Source organism: Dermacentor silvarum, chromosome 6, assembly GCF_013339745.2.
Source record: "Dermacentor silvarum isolate Dsil-2018 chromosome 6, BIME_Dsil_1.4, whole genome shotgun sequence".
Lineage (NCBI taxonomy): Eukaryota > Metazoa > Arthropoda > Arachnida > Ixodida > Ixodidae > Dermacentor > Dermacentor silvarum.
In genome coordinates this window covers 140723151-140742829 of record NC_051159.1, presented here as the reverse complement: position 1 = coordinate 140742829, position 19679 = coordinate 140723151, and the positions used below count along the sequence as shown (strand labels likewise).

The 19679-nt window shown below is 43.5% G+C and overlaps 1 protein-coding gene across 1 annotated transcript in view; it reads left to right on the top strand.

The window, feature by feature from the left end:
* Positions 1–310: 310 nt before the first annotated feature.
* The window catches only part of LOC119456925 (synaptogenesis protein syg-2-like), an 88854-nt gene continuing 69485 nt past the window's right edge, over positions 311–19679 (top strand). The window contains exon 1 of the mRNA XM_037718742.2: positions 311–509. Coding sequence (XP_037574670.2) covers positions 407–509 — 103 coding nt within the window. The 5' untranslated portion in view covers positions 311–406. The remainder of the gene's footprint in view (positions 510–19679) is intronic.

Here is a 19679-nt window from a genome sequence, read left to right as displayed (position 1 = left end):
TCCAGCACTCTCGGCCCTCTGATTCTCACGAGCTCACGTTATTCTAATGTCATCGTAGCGCACCCTGAAAACCAATGAGATCGCCTGACCCCGTGAATGGCTCGCGCACAGAGCTCTCTCCTTACCGGGCGGCCTCCGGCTTGAAACTGCAGCAACCCCGATGCTGCTAGAGCTGTTCTCTCATCCGCCACCAGGAGTGCAGCGGTCGCGGAAGCTGGGAGAAAGGGGGGGGGGGGGGAGGAAGCGAGACTCTGACCCGAGTTCCACGCACGCGGTCGACGGCGCGCCTTCGCGAGAGACGCCTCGCTAGAACCGCGGCGGGTGTGCGCGGTTCGACCAGTGGCGCGGCGCCGGCGTCGTTGTTTGAACGACCGAGAGGATAAGCGTGCGTGCATCACCGAGTGCCATGGGGTCCCATCTGCGGACCTGCGACGCCGCAGCTTACTCTGTTCGTTCACTGTGTTGGAGCACTGCCGCGCTCGTTCTCTGCTATGTCATCGGCCACGCCGGTGAGTGAAACCCTGCACACTCGTGTGCGTCGGGCAAAGTGCATGTGCAAACGGTTTCGGCATCAATGCCGAGAGGCGCTGCTACCTTAGGGGTCATCCTGTTCTTGCGAGTTCGCACACTAACTAAGTTCGCGGAGTGCCTTTTTTGCAGATAGAATCGAGTCATAGTGTGTTGTTTGCTAATGCAACGGTATCAACTTAAATGTTTAAAAAATATCATCAGAGATATCCGCAAAAGAAAAAAAAAGTCAATGTTCCAGTCACTAAGCATCACAGTGAGGTTAAGGTAAATGAAGCAGCCAATGTGCTGAGGAGACGCATAAAGCTAATAATAACAATCGCCATATTTGATTAGATTTACATGCTGAAAGCTGCCCGGTGGGCTATGAGAGAGACCATAGTGATCTCCAGTGCGCACCGTTAAGGTACGTTTATATCATTATGCTTTTATACGTTTATAATACCTTTATAGATATAGTGTGATATAATGCGTTTACTATTGCAGACCCATCAGAACGCGGCCGCCTGAACAGTAATTCAATGTTAGAAACCTCGTGCTCAGCGGCAAGATGCCCTAGCCGCTACGCAAAAAAAAAAAAAAATGAGAGAGGAAAAAAGAAAGAACGAACGAAAGAAATTGTGAAATTCTCGGCCTTTCTCAGTCGTGAAAACCAATAGCAAAAGGCTACCGGTTAGCGCAATCAGTGCGCTGATTCATGTAGGTTGTCCACCTCTAAAGAATATACCCCTAAAGCTTAAGTGGAAAACACGTACGAAAAAAAAAAAAAGACGAACGCAGTAATGGCTCATGGTACGTTACCTGGGATACCACGTAAACCTGTAATCTTGAAGTATAATCATAGGTGTATATTGTGCTTATACTTTTGTGCATGAATTATGTCGGAGGATTTTCCTTGAAAGCCTATAACCTTGCTTGGTATTTTTAAAATACTTTTTAGGATACTACATCAAAACACGAATATGCCTCTTTATAGGCTGTGTAGAGTTGAACCCACAATTTTCGCAAGCATCAAGGAATAGAATCATATATTCACAAGAAAAAATCGTAATTCGCATACCTCTATCTTTTCAAAAACCCTAGTTCGGGCGTCTTGCAGGAAGTCTGCCGACACTATTTTCTAAGGAGATATAGCGAATGGTGAATATGGAAGACTAATGACACTTTTTGCTGCAACTACATTACTGTAGCGGTCATTTACTTTGAACCTACTCCGTTTTGCCCACTCTGCGTTTACTACAGCTATAGATTGCATCATTACATTGCCAAGTCGTCAAGATTCTCGAAACACTGCTTATCGTTGCAGCTACAGAATCTCACAACTTAATGACGCCAGAGGCTGCTATCACGGGGACCCATAACGTAGCTAATTCCAACTTGAAGGGAAGGTTCAAGCGTGTGCTGTTCATACCAACGTCTAACGCACGAAAGGGAATACGGATAAAAGACTCTAAGAGAACAACGAACAGTTTATCAAAGGCTTACTGAAAAAAAAAAGAAAAAAAGAAAAGAAAAAGGAAAGGAAGACGCCCCTGACTGAAGTTGTAATAAAAAAGCCACGACGGAGTTCATGCTCTGAGACATGAAATTAAGTGTTTCGTGTAATTTGTTTTGAAAAGATGAAGCTCACGTGAGAAATGCTGTTTTCTTATTTCATCGCGGTCAAAACCCAGCGCTCACTTGCAACATTCTCTGTCGGCCTGGAACAGAAAAAAAAAAAGACTAGAATACAGGTGCGGTGCTTCACAGAAGTGTGCGAGAACTCGCATGTGACATGAACCGAACAATTGATTACCAATGTGGCTGTGGCAGAAAAAAATGCGCTTAACTGAAATTAGTACTTTTCCACCACGAAGTGTGGGAATGAGGTTGTAATAGGGTGGCGAATTGAAGATTCTCAAGGTGCCGAAGATGAAGTTTTAAGTCATTCCATTATTTTTCTCTAGAAAAAAAAAAACAGAGAGAGAGAGAAAGCTATGTGCTTAATACGCGGAATGGAAGGGCCGACAAACAAAGGCAATAGAGCATTCCCTATTGGACTACCTACACGAATCAAGCTTGTTTCCGTATCTGTAACGACATATTCATGTCGGCAAGTTTCGGAAATAATAACAATAATAGAGAGTTATAGAATAGGGGCCCCAAACGTTTTGGGGCTCCAAAGAAATAGCGTCGACACCACTGCGCATGCGCGAGACGCGAACTGTGTTTTTTGCGTTGGGCACGCTATTTCACCGATTTAGCGGGAGCCCCAAAAGCTGCCCGAAAAGCTTTGCGTCAACAAACATGGCGGCACCCATCGAAGCGACGGCTCTCCGAGTACCAAACTGGGCTTGATTCGTGGTAACGCGTGAAGTTCGCAAGCTAGGAGAAGCGACTGCGGTTATCGCTTTCTCTCAACTGACGTGTGTAATGAAGATTGATTCATTAGACGCCGCTGATTACGAATTCGATTGTCGATTTCATGGCTCGTAGACCTAACCTGGATTAGCTTGGCTGGTGAAGGCACGTAAAGTTGGTTACTCAAAATTAAGCGCAACAAATCGCTTGCTGCTAATAGAATAACCTCTCAATTGTAATTACACGCGAAACCACGAAAGTCAAAATTACTCTTATCATAAAATGGTATAGTTTGTTTTAATATTTATAACAATTTTTTCTTGACACGGTAGTGGCGCTGCAAGCACAAGACGCTATTCGCAAACGCAAAGCCCTATTCTAAAACTCTTCACTCCTGCATTCCCCAACGCTGACACCCGCAAAACTCTTGGGGGCCTATTCTAAAACTCTCTAATAAACAAAACAAAGATTGTGATTTTCTTGCCATTTCAACCGCACATGACAGTTGTCAGGACGGGTGGTCGAAACCCAAACAAATAAAAACACTCAGAGAACCAAGAAACTTCTTTCTCAGGCAACCATATAAGCAACCCATACGCACAAATCAGGAAAAAAAGAAAAGAAAAAGTTTTCCTGGATTTTTCTTCCTGTCTGCCTCATAGATGTGGCATCGTCGTGTTGCCTACATCTAATGGTGTAGATAACCAGCAAAGGTAGTGTGCATATGTAATCAATTTTCGTTTTATTTTCTTTTTTGAAAAGGCAAGAAACAAAAGGCGACCGGCGCACTGCTTGCGGTCGCCTTAGCAACAACACTTTTTCCCTTTGCTATGACCAAAATGTTGCACTGTGATTGGACTGCACGACCACTGAAGCCTCACTAAGAAAATAAACTAGATTGCATGCTGGAGAAGCACAGTTCCGTAGTGACAAACGGAACATTTATCACAAAATGAAAGGCTTTCAAGGGGCGAGCCAGCTCCATAGTGATAATGCGCGCTGAAAATATGAGTTTTTGATAAAGCGTCTCAGCGCGACTACGACTTAATGCTTGGAATTATGCTGTGTGTAAGCATTGAGAGACAGAGATAAAAGAGAGCAATGACTGGTAATTACGAAAGGCCGCTTCTCTGCGAGAAACACACGTAAGAGCTCAAGGGAACGCGATGTGGGCATAAAAGACTGGACATGGTGGTTATCGCCCTAGCGTAAGCATTGCAAAACAACTGTGGCAGCAACTGTGGCAGCTAATTCTCGGCAGCGTGCCGAGAATTTTTCACGTACATGGTGGCAATGTTAGAAGATGACTCGCATCAAGCGAAAGTTTATCGGTAAGGTAGAATGTGCGGCGACTTTTTGTGAATGGCCAAGAATAGGGATGCGCATTATAAAACTTATTTCTAGAGTGCATTTTTTATTATTTCGCGCCTTGCTGTTCAAGAAAAAAAAGAAAGTGACATAGGAACAGTATTATTATTATTATTATTATTATTATTATTATTATTATTATTATTATTATTATTTTATATTATTATTATTATTATTATTATTATTATTATTATTATTATTATATTATTATTATTATTATTATCAATAATTTTTACAATACTGTTAGCCTTTTCAGGCTTTTACAGTTTGGGTAAAACAATATAAACTTATACAAACAGCATTTCTATTCTTTTTTTAAAAATGTGTCAACAGAATTGCAGTTAACCGATCCACGAGGATCAAGACTCTAACAGTGAACTATCGTTCGCGGCAAAAATGCGTACTTAAATACATCAACTGTTGGTGTACAAGGCAAAAGCAACATTCACATGTCTTTTTTTCATGCTGAAGCTCGACCAAGAGATTGCAAGTACTGCCCGGGATCCCAGTTAAGTTTTCCGTTTTAAGCAAAAAAAAAAAAAAAGAAAAAAAAAAGAAACTTGAAGCACGTTATGTTTCTTCGGGTGACCAATGGCTGAAGACCAGATATTTGAAACAAAAACCAAACAGACAATAAAGAAAACTTCGCAAAGCTCCGCAAGTGCAAGCTCTGTGAACAATGGATCGTCAACCATAACTATACGAGTACCGACTACTGGGCCAAACAGAAGAACATCAAACAGAAGCTGTGGCAAAGCACGTCGTCCACTACAACTGAGCTGGCAGCGATACGGACGGCATTGTAACGTGTCTTTGATCAGCCTGCGCAGAAGTGGGCAATTTTCACAGATTCGCGCTTGAAAGGAGCTCACATCAGTGCAGTCAACTGTACTCTACAAAATAAACGCTATACACACACGAGCGACGAAGCGAAGGTCATGGAATGGTTTTACAGTGCATGGTTACCTGGACACTGCAGAGTTAAATAAAAATAAAACGTCAAATGCGACGCCATGGCTAAGAACGCCCACTCTTTGCAATCCACCATACAGATCCCATTTTCCCGTGAGGACATCAAAGAGCTTTTCTCGTGCATCGGACGGTGAACGAAAGTTGCTTTTTGGACCGACCCTGATCGTCAGAACGCCCCTCTTTATTGGATCGACCCTCAGTGCACCTACTGCGTCCACCTAGCTCTGCGAAGTCACGTTGAGGGCGTCATTCATCGACTGAGACTTCGTGTAGCCTGCACCAGTCTACTCTAAAATCGATAGGGGTGCGCGAATAGGGATTTTTGAGGTCGCATCGAATACGAATGGAATAGTGCCAGAACGGAATCGAATCGAATAACGACAGTTGTCGATTGGTTTTCGAATAACGAACATCCAGTATCACAGTTAATACAAGACGATGTTCGCATCTCAGTACTCCTAAAGTCAGCAGGTTTTGGCCATTACGTAGTGCGTTATAGAGCTTTGTTTATTAAAAGCACGAATGGAGCATTACAAGGAAATAATTTATTCGCATGCACAGGACTCTTCAGAGAGTGCGAATGATCGCTGTACAGCCTGTAAAGTATGGCTGCCTAAGTGACGTAGCCTCCTCCACTACACAAGTTATTATGCTTTATGTCTACGGAAAGGACCACGGGGGTGAATGTTTGCCGTACTTTTGTTCCAACATTATTTTTATTTAGGCGCAGTTGATGTTTTGCAACATTCGAAAACTATTCGATAAGGATTCGAATTTACAAATAGAGACTTTTCGATTCGAAGACGGAATCGAACTGGAGACTATTATATTCGTTATTCGAAAGTTTCGAATATTCGCACACCCCTATATTATATCGAGCAACTCAGTTCGCCGCTGTCCAACGAGGGCAAAATAGCTGATGACATTGAGTACAGGCTGTGTCATTGTCAACGCTGTACCAGCGCGCGGTTAGCAGCATATAGTTTGCTTAGTATGCTTAGTATACGTGAATAAATATAGGCTAGCGATGTTTTGGGGCCTTGGTCGGGGCAGAAGTGGAAATGTTATCCCAGCCATCAAGACCCTGCCGTTATACTTACGCCAGTCAGGACTTACGCACATTACTTGGTTTTTGTTAGTGAGATGAGCTTGATTTGTTCATTTATTCTTTTTGTTTGCGTGTTCAGCGCATTTTGAATTCCTTGCCTCTTCGTGCCATTTCAAACACCGCATCTGAAGTAACAAGCCCTTCATGTAGCCGGACATTAAACAATTTCTCTCTCTTTCTCTCTCACTAGGCTACGGAAATGCCAGCTTTTCCGAACTTCCAAAATAAAGTCGAATGACCAAAAGAAATGCGACGGAAGTACGAACGTGGATTAAAAGCATATCGCAGGAATAAATATTCACAGAAATCAAGCGTAGACTACCTTATAAATATACTGTATGCCAAATCAGAAAGCATGCTTGTAAAACCAGTCACAAATTTGGCATGATCAATAGATGTTTCACGCATTTAGTTTGTGAGGTTTACAACTGTCACACACACCATAAAGAAATAACAGTCGTGCGGCATTATAAAGCGTGAACGTTAAAAGCAATACACAAAAGCATTTTAGCTGAAAAGCATAAAGTACGCAAAGGCGTACGTTATGCTTTTATGCTTTATGCTTTATGCTGCACGTATTAAAAAAAAAGGTAAAGTAAAGCTAATGTGACGCAACGCAGTGGTTTAATGTCGGTGCTGCACGGATAACAAAAGCTGAGCACAACTTGAGCCCTGAAAGTCGAGCGTTGTAAAGCGGTGGTAATTGCGTTTATTACGCAACCTCTGTGACAGTAAGGCATGCCAGTGGCAATGAGGGGGATGTCGACATAGCGATCACACTGACATAGCGTTGCTCAGCCGCGCACGCCAAAGAAAGAAATAACCACAGCTACTTAGGCAGAGGGCAAATTAATTTTTTCCATCGATAAATATGGCTCGGCGCCAACAAAGCGGCAGTGTCAAGAAATGAGAAATCTTACATTTAAAAGCGCCTAAAACATGATGTCATTGGGACGTTATTTTCTAAAGAAAAGGAGAAAGTAGACGCGCTGTCCTCTTTAACCTTCACTTTACCTAGACAATCACGACAAAAGACAGAGAGAGAGAGAGAACAATATCTGGTAATGCAAACTGATGGCTTTTCTGTGTTGGGACCTGGACACACTGCGTCAAGTATTTGAAAGTTATTGCTTCATGCGCACCTTAACCTGAGAGACGTTTCAATAGGAAGCTGCTTGGGTCATTGAAAAAAAAAAAAAAAAGAAGAAGCGTGAACGAGCAGAATTTCCTCAAATTTGGATGATATATTTCTCGGAGGTTTTTCTCGGTCTGTATGTTAACCCAAATTTAGAGCTCGTTTCTCAGTTCGTAGAAACCTTTCATAGAAGTAATCTAGCTAGGAGCGCGTTGAGTGTCTTAAGCAGTATAGGCAATCGAGCTTTTAGTTGTACATACGCTAAAATGTTCTATTTGACTGAAAATACTGTTTCGAACTCTCTGTGCGAAATGTCACGAAATATTTTCACCTTCTTTTATTTCCAGTCTCCGTGCTACCATTTACCCGTTTCAAATTTCTACGTCTTGCAGGATCTTGCTTTCTATCCTGAGTTAAATGCGTTTTCATTGCAAGTATGAAATGAAGTTGGATAGATGTTTTTTAATAGACTGCACAATTTTCACATGTGATAAGCTTCTATTTCAGGTCATTGTGAACTTGGTCCATCGTATTTTATGTTTTTGCTACTAAATTATGGAGTCGCCTATAATGCACGGTTCTCTTACAATGTTTTTTTATTATTGCTTAGCTTTCAGGTCACTTTCTCACACCACCATTTTCTCATTTACCGTTTCGGACATTCATCTGCAGCATTATGATGTACGGCTACTCAGCAAACGACTTCTTTCTTATAAATTCATAAGCAAGAAAAAAAAACAAATCTTAGCACAGCACTTTTGCAAGTCCTGGTAGCCATTGTTTTGATAACAAACACAACGACAGCACGTGCTGTTCATATGGAATAGATTGTGCGGGATTCTCCCGACGTGCTCATGCGGCGACTATATTGCAAGTACTTGGTCATGCTCGACTGCTTATACGCCACCAGCTACAGCGCTCACACCCAGATAAATGTGTCACCAAGGAATAGTACGCTATGGAGCGTACTACTAAGCACAGGCAGAAATCGCTGTACACCGATTTCTGCCTGTGCTTTAACTCGCCGCAGAAGGTCTTCATTGCTGAAGTTATGCATCAGGTGTGTTAATGTCGAACATCGCCTTCACCGACAAGGAAGTGCGCCGAGCTCTTCATGCCTGGTTTGTGGACTCGAGCATTTGCTGTTATAAGTTTAAACTTTCCACAGTTGTCGCTGCGTGCTGCTAAGCAAGTTCCAACAACTTAATATTGCTCGAACTGCACTTAACGATATCTTGTTTCTGAAAGGTCGTGCTTCAGCTCGATATGAGGCGCACAAAGCTGTGCTGGAACTCTTGTCAACTACGGGCCTAGACTATCGTCTTTAATACTCTACGTGTGACTGTGTGATGTATTGTGCCACTTGTGGTGTGCCGTCCTCTACATTTAAAAAAAAAAAATCTCCTTCTCTTTTTTTTTGTGGTTGTGCATGGCCTCCTATTTAGGAGACAACTTCTAGCTGACTTTTCTTTCTCTCTTTGTGGTGTTTATATATGTATACGTGATTATCAACCAATCAATCAATCAATCAATCAATCAATCAATCAATCAATCAATCAAGCAAGCAAGCAACCAACCAACCAACCAAGGAATGAATGAATGAATGAATGAATGAATGAATGAATGAATGAATGAATGAATGAATTATTTTCCGTGTCCAGGAACAACCATGAGGTCTAAGTGCTGGCGCACGCATGCATTAAAAATAAAATAAATATGGCAGGGAATATTAGGAAAACAAAGCAATGAATAAAAATAAGAATCTTGAAAAAAAGATCGTACGTGCAGCAAGGCGCAAGGCGAATATACAAAAGAAAAAAAAAGGAGAAGGGCAGTTGAACAGTGCATGAAACTATGACATAACAAGGTAAATTAGCTCGGAGAAGAACGATGACAGCGAGTTATGAAAGATACCAAGATCACAAAAATTAGCGTTATAAAGACTCTGGATTTTGTGGACGGTCGAGTGTTGGTGATAACAAGCAGGAACATGGAAAGGTCTATGTTCTCTGGTGATCTTGCACGGAATACGAAACATGATACAGCTGAAGAGTTCAGGACATGTGAGGTTACCGCGAAGGAGTTTGAAGAGAAACAGAAGGTCAGCGCGATTACGTCGGTAGCGAAGTAAGGGCAATGACAACAATCCAGCAATGCTAGTACAAGGTCCAATGTCCGTGTTTGCAAAGCGGTGATTATATATGCATAGAAACTTTTTCTGGGCTCGACCTATAATGTCACCGTTGGATCTGGAAGAGCCATTCCAGACGAACGGCGCACATTCGGGTTGGGGAAGACAGAAAGTTGTGTACAACTTGTGGAACGGTGTAGGAGACTTCCATTCCCTCGTTAATCTGCAGACAGAGCCAAGAGAGCGCATACCCCCCATTGCAACGTTGCAACGCGTTTAGTGTGAACAGAGTAATGATGATAATAATAATAATAATAATAATAATAATAATAATAATAATAATAATAATAATAATAATAATAATAATAATAATAATAATAATAATGGTTCCGATCTTCATGGAAATATAATGACTGATCACACTCCCTCCATAAGCGATTGTGGCGTATAATTATCAGCACAGTGCTTTGGTACTTTTCATTTTCCCCTTGTTTTTAACGCTCCAGCAGTTAGGACCTCGAAAAAGGGCTTGCTCTCTCTGCTACGTAAGGTTGTGGCAAGCGTCGTTGTGCGATTATTTATGCAGCTTTTAATTAGTGTGCACCGGATACGGACACTACATTTTACTGCATGCGTTGTCGTGACGCCATCGTGCCACCGTCGCCATTGTCATCGTCTCGTAGTTATCATGGCGCCTCTTACGTTGCCGTTGTGTGTGAGAGAGAAGAGAGAGAGAGAGAAATAGAAGAGAGGAAAGGCAGGGAGGTTAACAAGACGCACGTCCGGTTTGCTACCCTGCACTGGGGAAAGGGGGTATAGGGATGAAAAGAGAGAGAAAGGAAATATAGAGAGCACAGTTTCGCGCACATGTGAGAGAGAAACTGATTAATGAAAGGCAGGGAGGTTAATCAGGACTGAGCCCGGTTAGCTACCCTACACTCCGCTGTAGTTTTCACATGCCTCCGTGGTCGTCGTTTCGTCGTCCTGCCGCTGCCGTCGCCATTGTCATATTCACGGGGTGGTAACTTTCACCACGCTGTCGACGTCTCTGACGTCGTTGTTACATACTGTTCGGGGAGATTGCACAACGTTGCAAGAGTTGAGCTGGAAATTGGGAAAGTTGGGGTTAGACTACAGGGAGTAAAGTAAACCGCAATAAATGAGTTCATAGCCGCAGGAATCAATATGATAGCTTTTCGGATAGTTGGCAATACCTATATACTTTCCTTCATTTTGTCGTCGTTGTCATCCTCATCATTATCACCATCATTTTTATGTATACTACAGGAATAAAGGCCTCTCCTAGCGAACTCCACTTGCCCATGTCCTGCGCCATCTGATACTCATCTCATTTACTTGCAAATTTCCTAATTTCACCAAACCACCTAGTTCTCTGCCGTCCTCGACTGCGCTTCCCTTCTTGCGGTAGCCGATCTGCAACTCAAGTAGACCCAGACGCCGTACCCTACGCATCTGCTCTACGTATTACATGGTGAGCCGAACTCCATTTCTTCCTCTTGATGACAACAAGAAAATTGGCTGCTCACAGCTGCTCTCTAATCCACACCGCTCTCTTCCTGTCTCTTAACGTTACGCCTAACGTTTTTCGTTCCATCAGTCGTTACGCGGTCCTTAGCTTTTTCTGAAGCTTCAAGTGCTCGAATTGCGGTGGACCCCACAAGACCAATTCCAAGGATTGTCCTAAACAGAAAGAGGAGCTAGAAATATTGAACCAAATGAGTAAGACAAGTATGTCGCACAAAGAGGCGGCAGCGTCGGTGCAATAGGCACCCTGGAATGCAGTTTGGCTGTACATGTCGCGCCACCTAGCAGCGGCGGTGAGCACCCGCGAGTAGGCCCTCACTGCCATTTCACCTTGGTCCGTACTGCGCTCAGGCGCGCCTAAAAGCTTCCTTTTCCAATTTTTCAATGGATTCACCGCGACCACTCGGCAGCTCCTCCGTAAGAAGTGTGAACAAAAAGAACACGCGCATATACTGCTGTTTTAGGTATTTTGACAACCGTGAAGGGGATGTCGGCATCAAATTGTGCCGCTTCCCTTCAAGACTGTGGGGAGAAACCCGGCGGCTGAAGGTGGATCGTCGCGGTTCGGCCCGTCAAGAGTCGCTCTTGCGAATTTCTGATGAACTAAGACGCAAACGCAAACTTTAAAAAAGGACAAAAAGAAAAAAAAAACACAAGGCAGCATCCGTGAAAACGCACAATAAAGCGACAACTGCATAAACACGCGTGATCTGATTCCCGCTCTTGTAAATTGGTTTGGATAATTGTTGAGCTATTCTCGCTCCGAAACAAATGCGCAGTCGTTGTTATGTGTCAAATCTAGCTTCGTAAGCACTCCGCGTTGGGCCTTTGTACGCACTGTAGTTCTTGTTGTGCATTAATAAGTTAACGTGCAGCTCCTTTCTGCGCCTGGATCAAGACGCGACTGCTGAAAACGGGCTCATTCATGCCGATGTTCTCTCGCGTTTAGAACAGAACTAAGGCTGGAGTGCACCGCAGCACACATCGAGTATTCGCAAATTAGCACTTCTCTCGCGCACGCTAGCACACATTTATACAGTCTTGGTGTTGAGTGTCAGCTGATTGCTCTCTGTTATGTTTCAGCAGTGATGACCTCTCACACTGGAGCGCGAATGACAACACCAGACTATGTTCGAGGTACTTTGTCAACGGAGAAAAAAGCTCCATAATCATTCAAGTGACCTTCCCACTCGCCAAAACCTCGACAAATGTGATGAACAAGGCACACTCGAAGTATACTGAAGCTACAAATGATAGTTGAAAAACGTTTACGGCCGTATTTGCCCACTTAAGCGGAATAAATTATTTATTTGTTAACTTACTTTGAGTTCGACGTCGTGAACGTGCTTTATTTGGTGTGACAAGAACTTTGCTGCGATGTCCGTCCGGTTTACTTTTTTGACACGATATATATGGTTGTTTTCGTAAAGTTGACGTCCTTTCTCGAGTGTCGGTGGTCGAAAATGGGCCTCAATGTTTTCAATTGCCTTAAAAACCACAGTTTTGAACGCCCGACTTGTTTCAAACGAGCGCCGCAGAAGCATGCCTTCGTAGAAGTGGCCGCCTCGGTGTTTCGCGGAACTGACACGGCGGCGCTGATGGCTGAGCCGATCGCTGCGCCGCCTGACCATTGAAGGGAGCCTATACCGGAGCAGACGATCGCGTCGTCGACGTGGACAATCTGTAGGTCAAAACGAGAGCTCCCTGGCTCTAATTTCGCAGGTCCAGCAGAAGGTGGTTGAATCAGCATCAATCGATCTCTCCGAAACATTGCTTCAAGCGAGCCGTACAAGCCCGAAATGAAATCTAATGACCACGCTCGCCGTCGCGCACACGGGCGGCAACCGCTGTCAGCGCGATCAAGGACAGTGCACTGAAAAATCATCATCGGATTCTGTCATCAAAGCCATGCTGCGACAAATAATAGACGCCCTGCAGCTGCTACTGTCTGGTTTAAGTACGCCAGTGGAGCTAACAGCGACAAAAATTATGAAAGCTAGAGAGTCTCATAGCTACACTGCAGTAAGCTCTACCTCTGTCCGCGACGATAAATGTGCTGTGAAGTGTGCACGTGTGCGTTGCACAGAAACAGTATGCTGTGCAGCCCTCATCATCATCTGCACCATACCATCACCCTCCTTCTTCACATCCTATCTCCGTAATTCCCCCAAACCCATTCCCAATCATGGCTAGAGGCACTTCGCTAAGGCCGACCTCTCCACCTTTCTGCCATTAAAAGGTCTCTCTCTCTCTCTTTGTTAACCTCGAAATTTCTGCCTCATATGTTAGCACCGGTAGAATGCAATCATTGCCCACTTCTCTGTTCAAGGATAATGGTAAGTTACCGATCATGACTTGGTGATGCCTGCTATGTACGCGCTCCGACCCATTTTCATTCTTCTGTAAATTTCCGTTTCATAAAGTAATTGCCCTAGATAAACATTCATTTATCATCCTACACAAGTTGCATATGGTATCCTTCATTTTCACTGCACCAATTAGTTGTCGGCGCTGAATGAGCCCAATCTCGCGTAGTACACGTGGCTCTGTTTTACGCCTCATAATGTCGCTTTTCCCGTTTCTGCAGCGGGCGGCTCGTGAAATAAGTACAGAGACCCTTAGTGTGGATGTCCGGCATTTTACGGCAGCGGTCTCTCGGCACACGCCGAGGGACAGCCACATGTAATACGGCTCTACAGGGAGCCCAACAACCCGTGCGGCCCAAGAGCCTTCGGCCGTTACGCCGAAAGTATAAAGCCCCGTCTTGGGTTATACTCGGATACGGCAGGCGCGGTAGGCTGCGCGGGTTATGCGCACTGCCGGATACGCACGATGCTGCGGTCCTCGGGGCCGTAAAAATAAAACCTTTATTACGCGGCTTGCGACGCAGTGATAATGGCTGGCCTGGAAGGCGTTCAAGAACTGGCATTGCTACGCGCTATGGATGAGTGAGAAGAACCGAGAGGCGATGTACAGGAAGCATGTTGCTCTGCGCCCTTCGTGGATTTCCGTGCGTTATTCTTCTTTTAACTGAGAAACATTTTTTGCTGTACGGACGCTATCTTTAGGTATAGATACAGCAAGAGAGAGAGAGAGAGAGCGAAAGACGACAGAAAGGAGAAAGGCAGGAAGGTGGGGGAGGGGGGACATCTGGTTTGTTGGCCTAGATTGAGGGATGAGAGGGGGAAGGTGCGGGGGGTAGAAGTTTAAGGAAATATGAGGGAACAGATGCGCACAATATCGGCTTTCACAGTAGACTTCACAGCAGATATCAATGGCTGTCATGTGAAGCGTTCGAATTGACGCCGTTATCCAAATTTACGGCCGGACATGTGCACTGCGGTGACCTTCAGAGGCACATGTTTCACGATATCGTACTATAGTTGGATACAACTTAAGTCTGCAGTGAAGCCCGCTCACGCCCTCATTACCGCCAGTCACTGTTCCTCCGCGAGGCTGCAAATAGTTCGTACTTAAAACTTTCCCTGTTACCTAAATAAGGTGGTAACCACAAAAATCAAATTATAAGCGCGTAATTTTATACGTTTTCACTCGTCTGTAATAGTGGAACGTACAAGTACGTAAAGTACAGCCTTATCAAATATGACGCCATATTGAAAAGGTCGCATGACGACAATTTTGTTTACTTCTGTGATTGGCTGGCGGAGTAACACAACCCCGCGCTGTCCGCGTGCCTTTGTTGCCAACTGCTGTTTTTTTTTTCAAATTGTATCATACTATAGCAAGAAAATTTGGCGTTATATCGGACGTAATAAGCAAAAAGGCGATTCTGCTATTATATGCCGCAATAGGTGCACTAAAATTTCACTTTAAGTAAGGTCAGTGGCTGTATTTTAGGGATAATTGTTTTCCTCCGATTGATTCATCCATCATCAACATTACCGCCCAACATGCCGGGTGACAAATCCTGGCAATGGCTGCAGCGTGGCTACGTGGGAACCAATGACAAGGAGAGAGAGAAAGAAAATGAAACAAAAAAAAGTAAAAAGAAATTGAAAGTAATAATTGTCACTAACAGCTTCAGGGAAGCCGAAAAGTGTTTTCCTAAGTGGAAATTTATTCAAGTGATTAAAGGCTTCATAGCGACCACTAAAAATTTTGAAATCCGGAGTCGCTCCTCAGGACCTAAAATAAAGGTCATTGCCTGCCTGCCTGCCTTTGAATATTAAAAATTTCATCTTAAACCTTCTATGACCCGGACTGATTGATAATCAGTGATAGAACAGAGATCTGTTGCTACGTCGGCGATATCAACAGTGGACTTTCTATTCTTCTGTTAACATCTCTCTCCCCTTTTTCCTTCCCCCAGTGTAGGGTAGCCAACCGGGCTCAGTCCTGGTTAACCTTCCTTCCTTTCATTAAATCATTTTTTCTCTCTCTCTCTCATCTTAAACCTTGCATGTGTTGCATGTGTATGTATGCATATCCGATTCGATGAAATTATTTATAACAAATAATCAATCACAATTTTCGACAGGAGAATGCTACTATGCCGAAATATTCGCTATGCTGTAGTTAATGTTCGCCTATGTTCTGATCGCTATATTAAGGTATGAGTGCATCCAATGTTTTGCAACGTTCCGAATGAAGGTTTAGAGCCAATCGTGCCTTCAGCTGTACGCGAGGCATACTCAATTCCCCGACGATGCTTTATTTACACTCAGCAAATCCAGCCAGACTACAGAAAAAAAAAGAAAGTTTTTCCTGCCACAGAAAAATCTTGTGAGTAGCCTTTTTCGTACAGCCAACGACCAAAGTTTGCGGACAGCAGTATCTGAGCAAACAATGAAATTCCAAGCAGTTTGCGACCGTAGCCTGTAAAATGGCACAGCACTGTGTTCGCCTATGTTAGTACAAGGTGGGAGTGCAAATACCATTCTGCGCTGCAAGGCTTCCAAGATATGCAGATTCTTCTAAGATGCCACGGTCTAAGCTTTTACGATTACCTGTACGTCAAGGGCGCTGGCAAACCTCCCGCATCCGAAGGCACGTGACCACGTGACTATGCGGCACCGACGTGATTGACGGCACCAATGAAGAGCCGTTTTAAACGAAGATTCATTCATTCAATCTCTCACTTGTACTTCGTTATAATGCATTTATTTTTATCTTTAATACGACAGCAACGTGCGGAAAATAAAGAAGAAAGAAAGTAGAAAAACGAAAAGCGAAATAAAACAGGAACTACAAGCTTAAAAATTGGATTGATCTAATCCCGCACTGTCGATGGAGCTTGTCGGCGGTATACTTCTTCTTTTTGAATTTTGAATTCTGCTGAATCTTTAATTTCAGTTTAGCTCTATCCTGTCCCGTGCTTCAAAACTCAATTCAAATCTGTGTTTTGATTTTTACAGACACGTCGACGAATAGAAAAGAGCAAAACAAATTATTTAATTTTTTTAATGCACACGTGGAATATTCAATTGCCAATTTCAGGACTAACATCGCTGTTAAACAAAGAGTGTATTCACTCAGGGAACATGTGTACAACAGTGTGTTGTTGAATATTTTAAAAGGAAAATTGGCTAAGGACAGAAATGAAAAGCAGCAGATAAATGTAGCGCAATAACTGCAACGCCAATGTTGTTTATTATTTTTTATATATCTGCCATTTTCGTCAACGTGAGAAAATAATTTTAGAAGGTGTCGCCCTGACATTTTTACGACTTCGATTTTACTGCAGGCATCAGGGCTGTCGCTTGCACCTAACGCCGACCAATAAACACTTTTACACACTGACAAGTACGTCTTGTTATTTGTCTCAGCTTAGTTTCTCGTTGTCTTTCTTTTTTTCACTGGCACTTGGGATAAAACGAAATAAAATAAAAGCAACTATAGAGTTAATCTCTCGATTGATTTTTTTACACCTCGAAGCTCCTCGTGGGCTGTGAGGGACGCCAACGGAGAGCTTCGAATTGATTGAGGTAACCTGAGTTATTTTTGTTTTGTTTTATTGTGCTCGGATATCTCAGCTCATAGATTTTTTTACATTCTTGCACGGAAAGAATGCTACCCACAGCGGACGACAGCCGAGCCTGTTCAGTCGTGCTTAACAGTCGAATACCACAGCCTGCGTAGCCATGGAAGCTGCAAGAACCGCTGTGCATACCAAGAACTTTTCAAACAAAGGTGAATAAAACAATCTCCGGGGTGGTTTGAACGTCAATATACATCTTCGCCTTCAGTGACGATCTCAAGGAGGTATGGCCAATGTGGCAGGGTCGATAAACTTGACAACGTCTGAAACAAAACATTCGAGTTTTGTTTTTGCATTTCTCGTGTCTTTAATACAGCGCTAAAAATAAATAAATAATCTGTTTGTGTTTTGTGGTTTAGTAGCACTTGTATTTGAAAACTACGCTCGAAGATTTCTTATTTCCGAAAGGTCATGCTTAAATTCGATATCAGGCACACCAAGCTGTACTAAAGTTATTCACAATCATGGGACTATAGATTTTCGTCTGCAGTGTTCGTGCTCTGCGCTAGATGCATTGTCTTGTAGTGTGCCTTCCTATTCTTTTTTTTTCTATTCGTTGTCTCCTTCCTGTTATTTTTTTCTTGTTTTTGGTTGGTGTGGTGTCTGTTTTAGAAGACAACTGTGCGTAAATACACGGGCCACCTTTTCTGGTGACATGCAGCAATTTGCCGCTGCATCCCGGCTTGTATTGCTGAGCGTTGCTTCTGGCCCGTATTCACTAAGCAGTTTGTACATTAGTGTAGCCTTCGAAACAGTTACATGTGATAGACAGATAGGTTTAGCTAGGTGATCAGGTGGAGATGCATGTTTCGCGCGCGTCTCCGTTTCACTTCAGTATATGCAAACACGCTGTGAGGGATGATGTTTAGTAAATATGCTTAGTGAGATGTAAGAAAGGGAAAGAAATCACCACCCAAGCACTCCGTACAGATGGTTAACCAGCGAAGCTGAAACGTGCGGCACCGTTGTTTATCACTGGGTTAATCCCGACGGTTCATTGAAGTCTTCCTCAATTATAGGTTACGTCCTTGTGTTTCTTAATGAGGTTACACACACGTTCGGCTGCTACGGAGAAAACGACGTCACTGACGGTATGCCCGCAGTCCGCCGTTGTCGCATTGCCGCTTGCGATTCTTCAAAATGAAATTGCTTCAAAATGAAATCTGTCCGTCACGTAAGACAATGAATGGCTCATACTCCCCTTAAGCAATGACTCATAGCCCCGTAAAAGCGGCCTCCCCATTACAACGACAGAAGAGAAGTGAAATTCTACGCTGGAATGATGAGCGGCAACGGAGCCAGCTGTGGAAGAAGACTACGACGACAAACGCGGGAGCAGTGAGTGGTGCAACCGCGCGTTTGCGCGGTTGCGCCAAAGGGCGCCAACGACCCAGCTGTGGAAGCAGACGACGATGCTCGAGCCATTGCTGATGATAATAGTTTCTGCACACATCAGACGCACGGATTTTTGTTTCGCCTAGCCATATACAGCTTCGCTATAAAAAATAAACAAATGGCGGATGACGTCTGTCGTCCTCCTTAAACGCCGCGAATCAAGATAGGGAACACAATATTAGCCAAGGCGACCTTATTACTGCAGGCAGTCAGAGCCCTTACATGCAATCCTATAGCTCATTTCACCAGTTAAATGGAAGGAGTGACTGCATTATTGAACGATACAGGGCTTCACTAACACAAGCTTTTTACAGGGGCTAGGAAGCCCACCTAGCTGTTAGAAAAATCTGCGCTGAATGTTCCATGCAATAAAGCTGCAAGCTATCATCGGAAATCTTGATACCTTATATAGTTTCCGAGATACGTGTCAGCATGAAGAGCCTATATAGACACAATTCCAAGAAAAACCAATCAGATGGAAAGAATGTATAATAAAGGGTGCCTCGAAGCAAGGGGAAGCGGAAAAGAGTTAACGCTACGTATCATATGGGATATCATATAGGCTCTTAGAATGGGAAGGCTTAGGAATGAGGATCAATGGCGAATATCTCAGCAACCTTCGGTTTGCAGATGACATTTTCCTATTCAGCAACAATGGGGACAAAATACAACGAACGATTGATGACCTTAACCGAGAAAGTGTAAGAGTGTGGTTGAAGATTATTATGCAGAAAACAAAGATAATGTTCAATAGCCTAGCAAGGGAACAAGAATTCAGGATCGCCGGTCAGCCTCTGGAGTCTGTAAAGGAGTACGTTTACCTAGGTCAATTACTTACAGGGGACCCTGATCACGAGAAGGAAATTTACAGAAGAATAAAATTGGGTTGGAGTGCATACGGCAGGCATTACCAAATTCTGACTGGGAGATTACCACTGTCGTTGAAAGAAAAGTGTACAATCATTGCATTCTACCGGTGCTAACATATGGGGCAGAAACTTGGAGGTTAACAAACAATCTCGAGAACAAGTTAAGGACCACACAAAGAGCGATGGAACGAAAAATGTTAGGCCTAACATTAAGTGACAGGAAGAGAGCGGCGTGGAACAGAGACCAAACGGGGATAGCCGATATTATAGTTGACATTAAGATGAAAAAA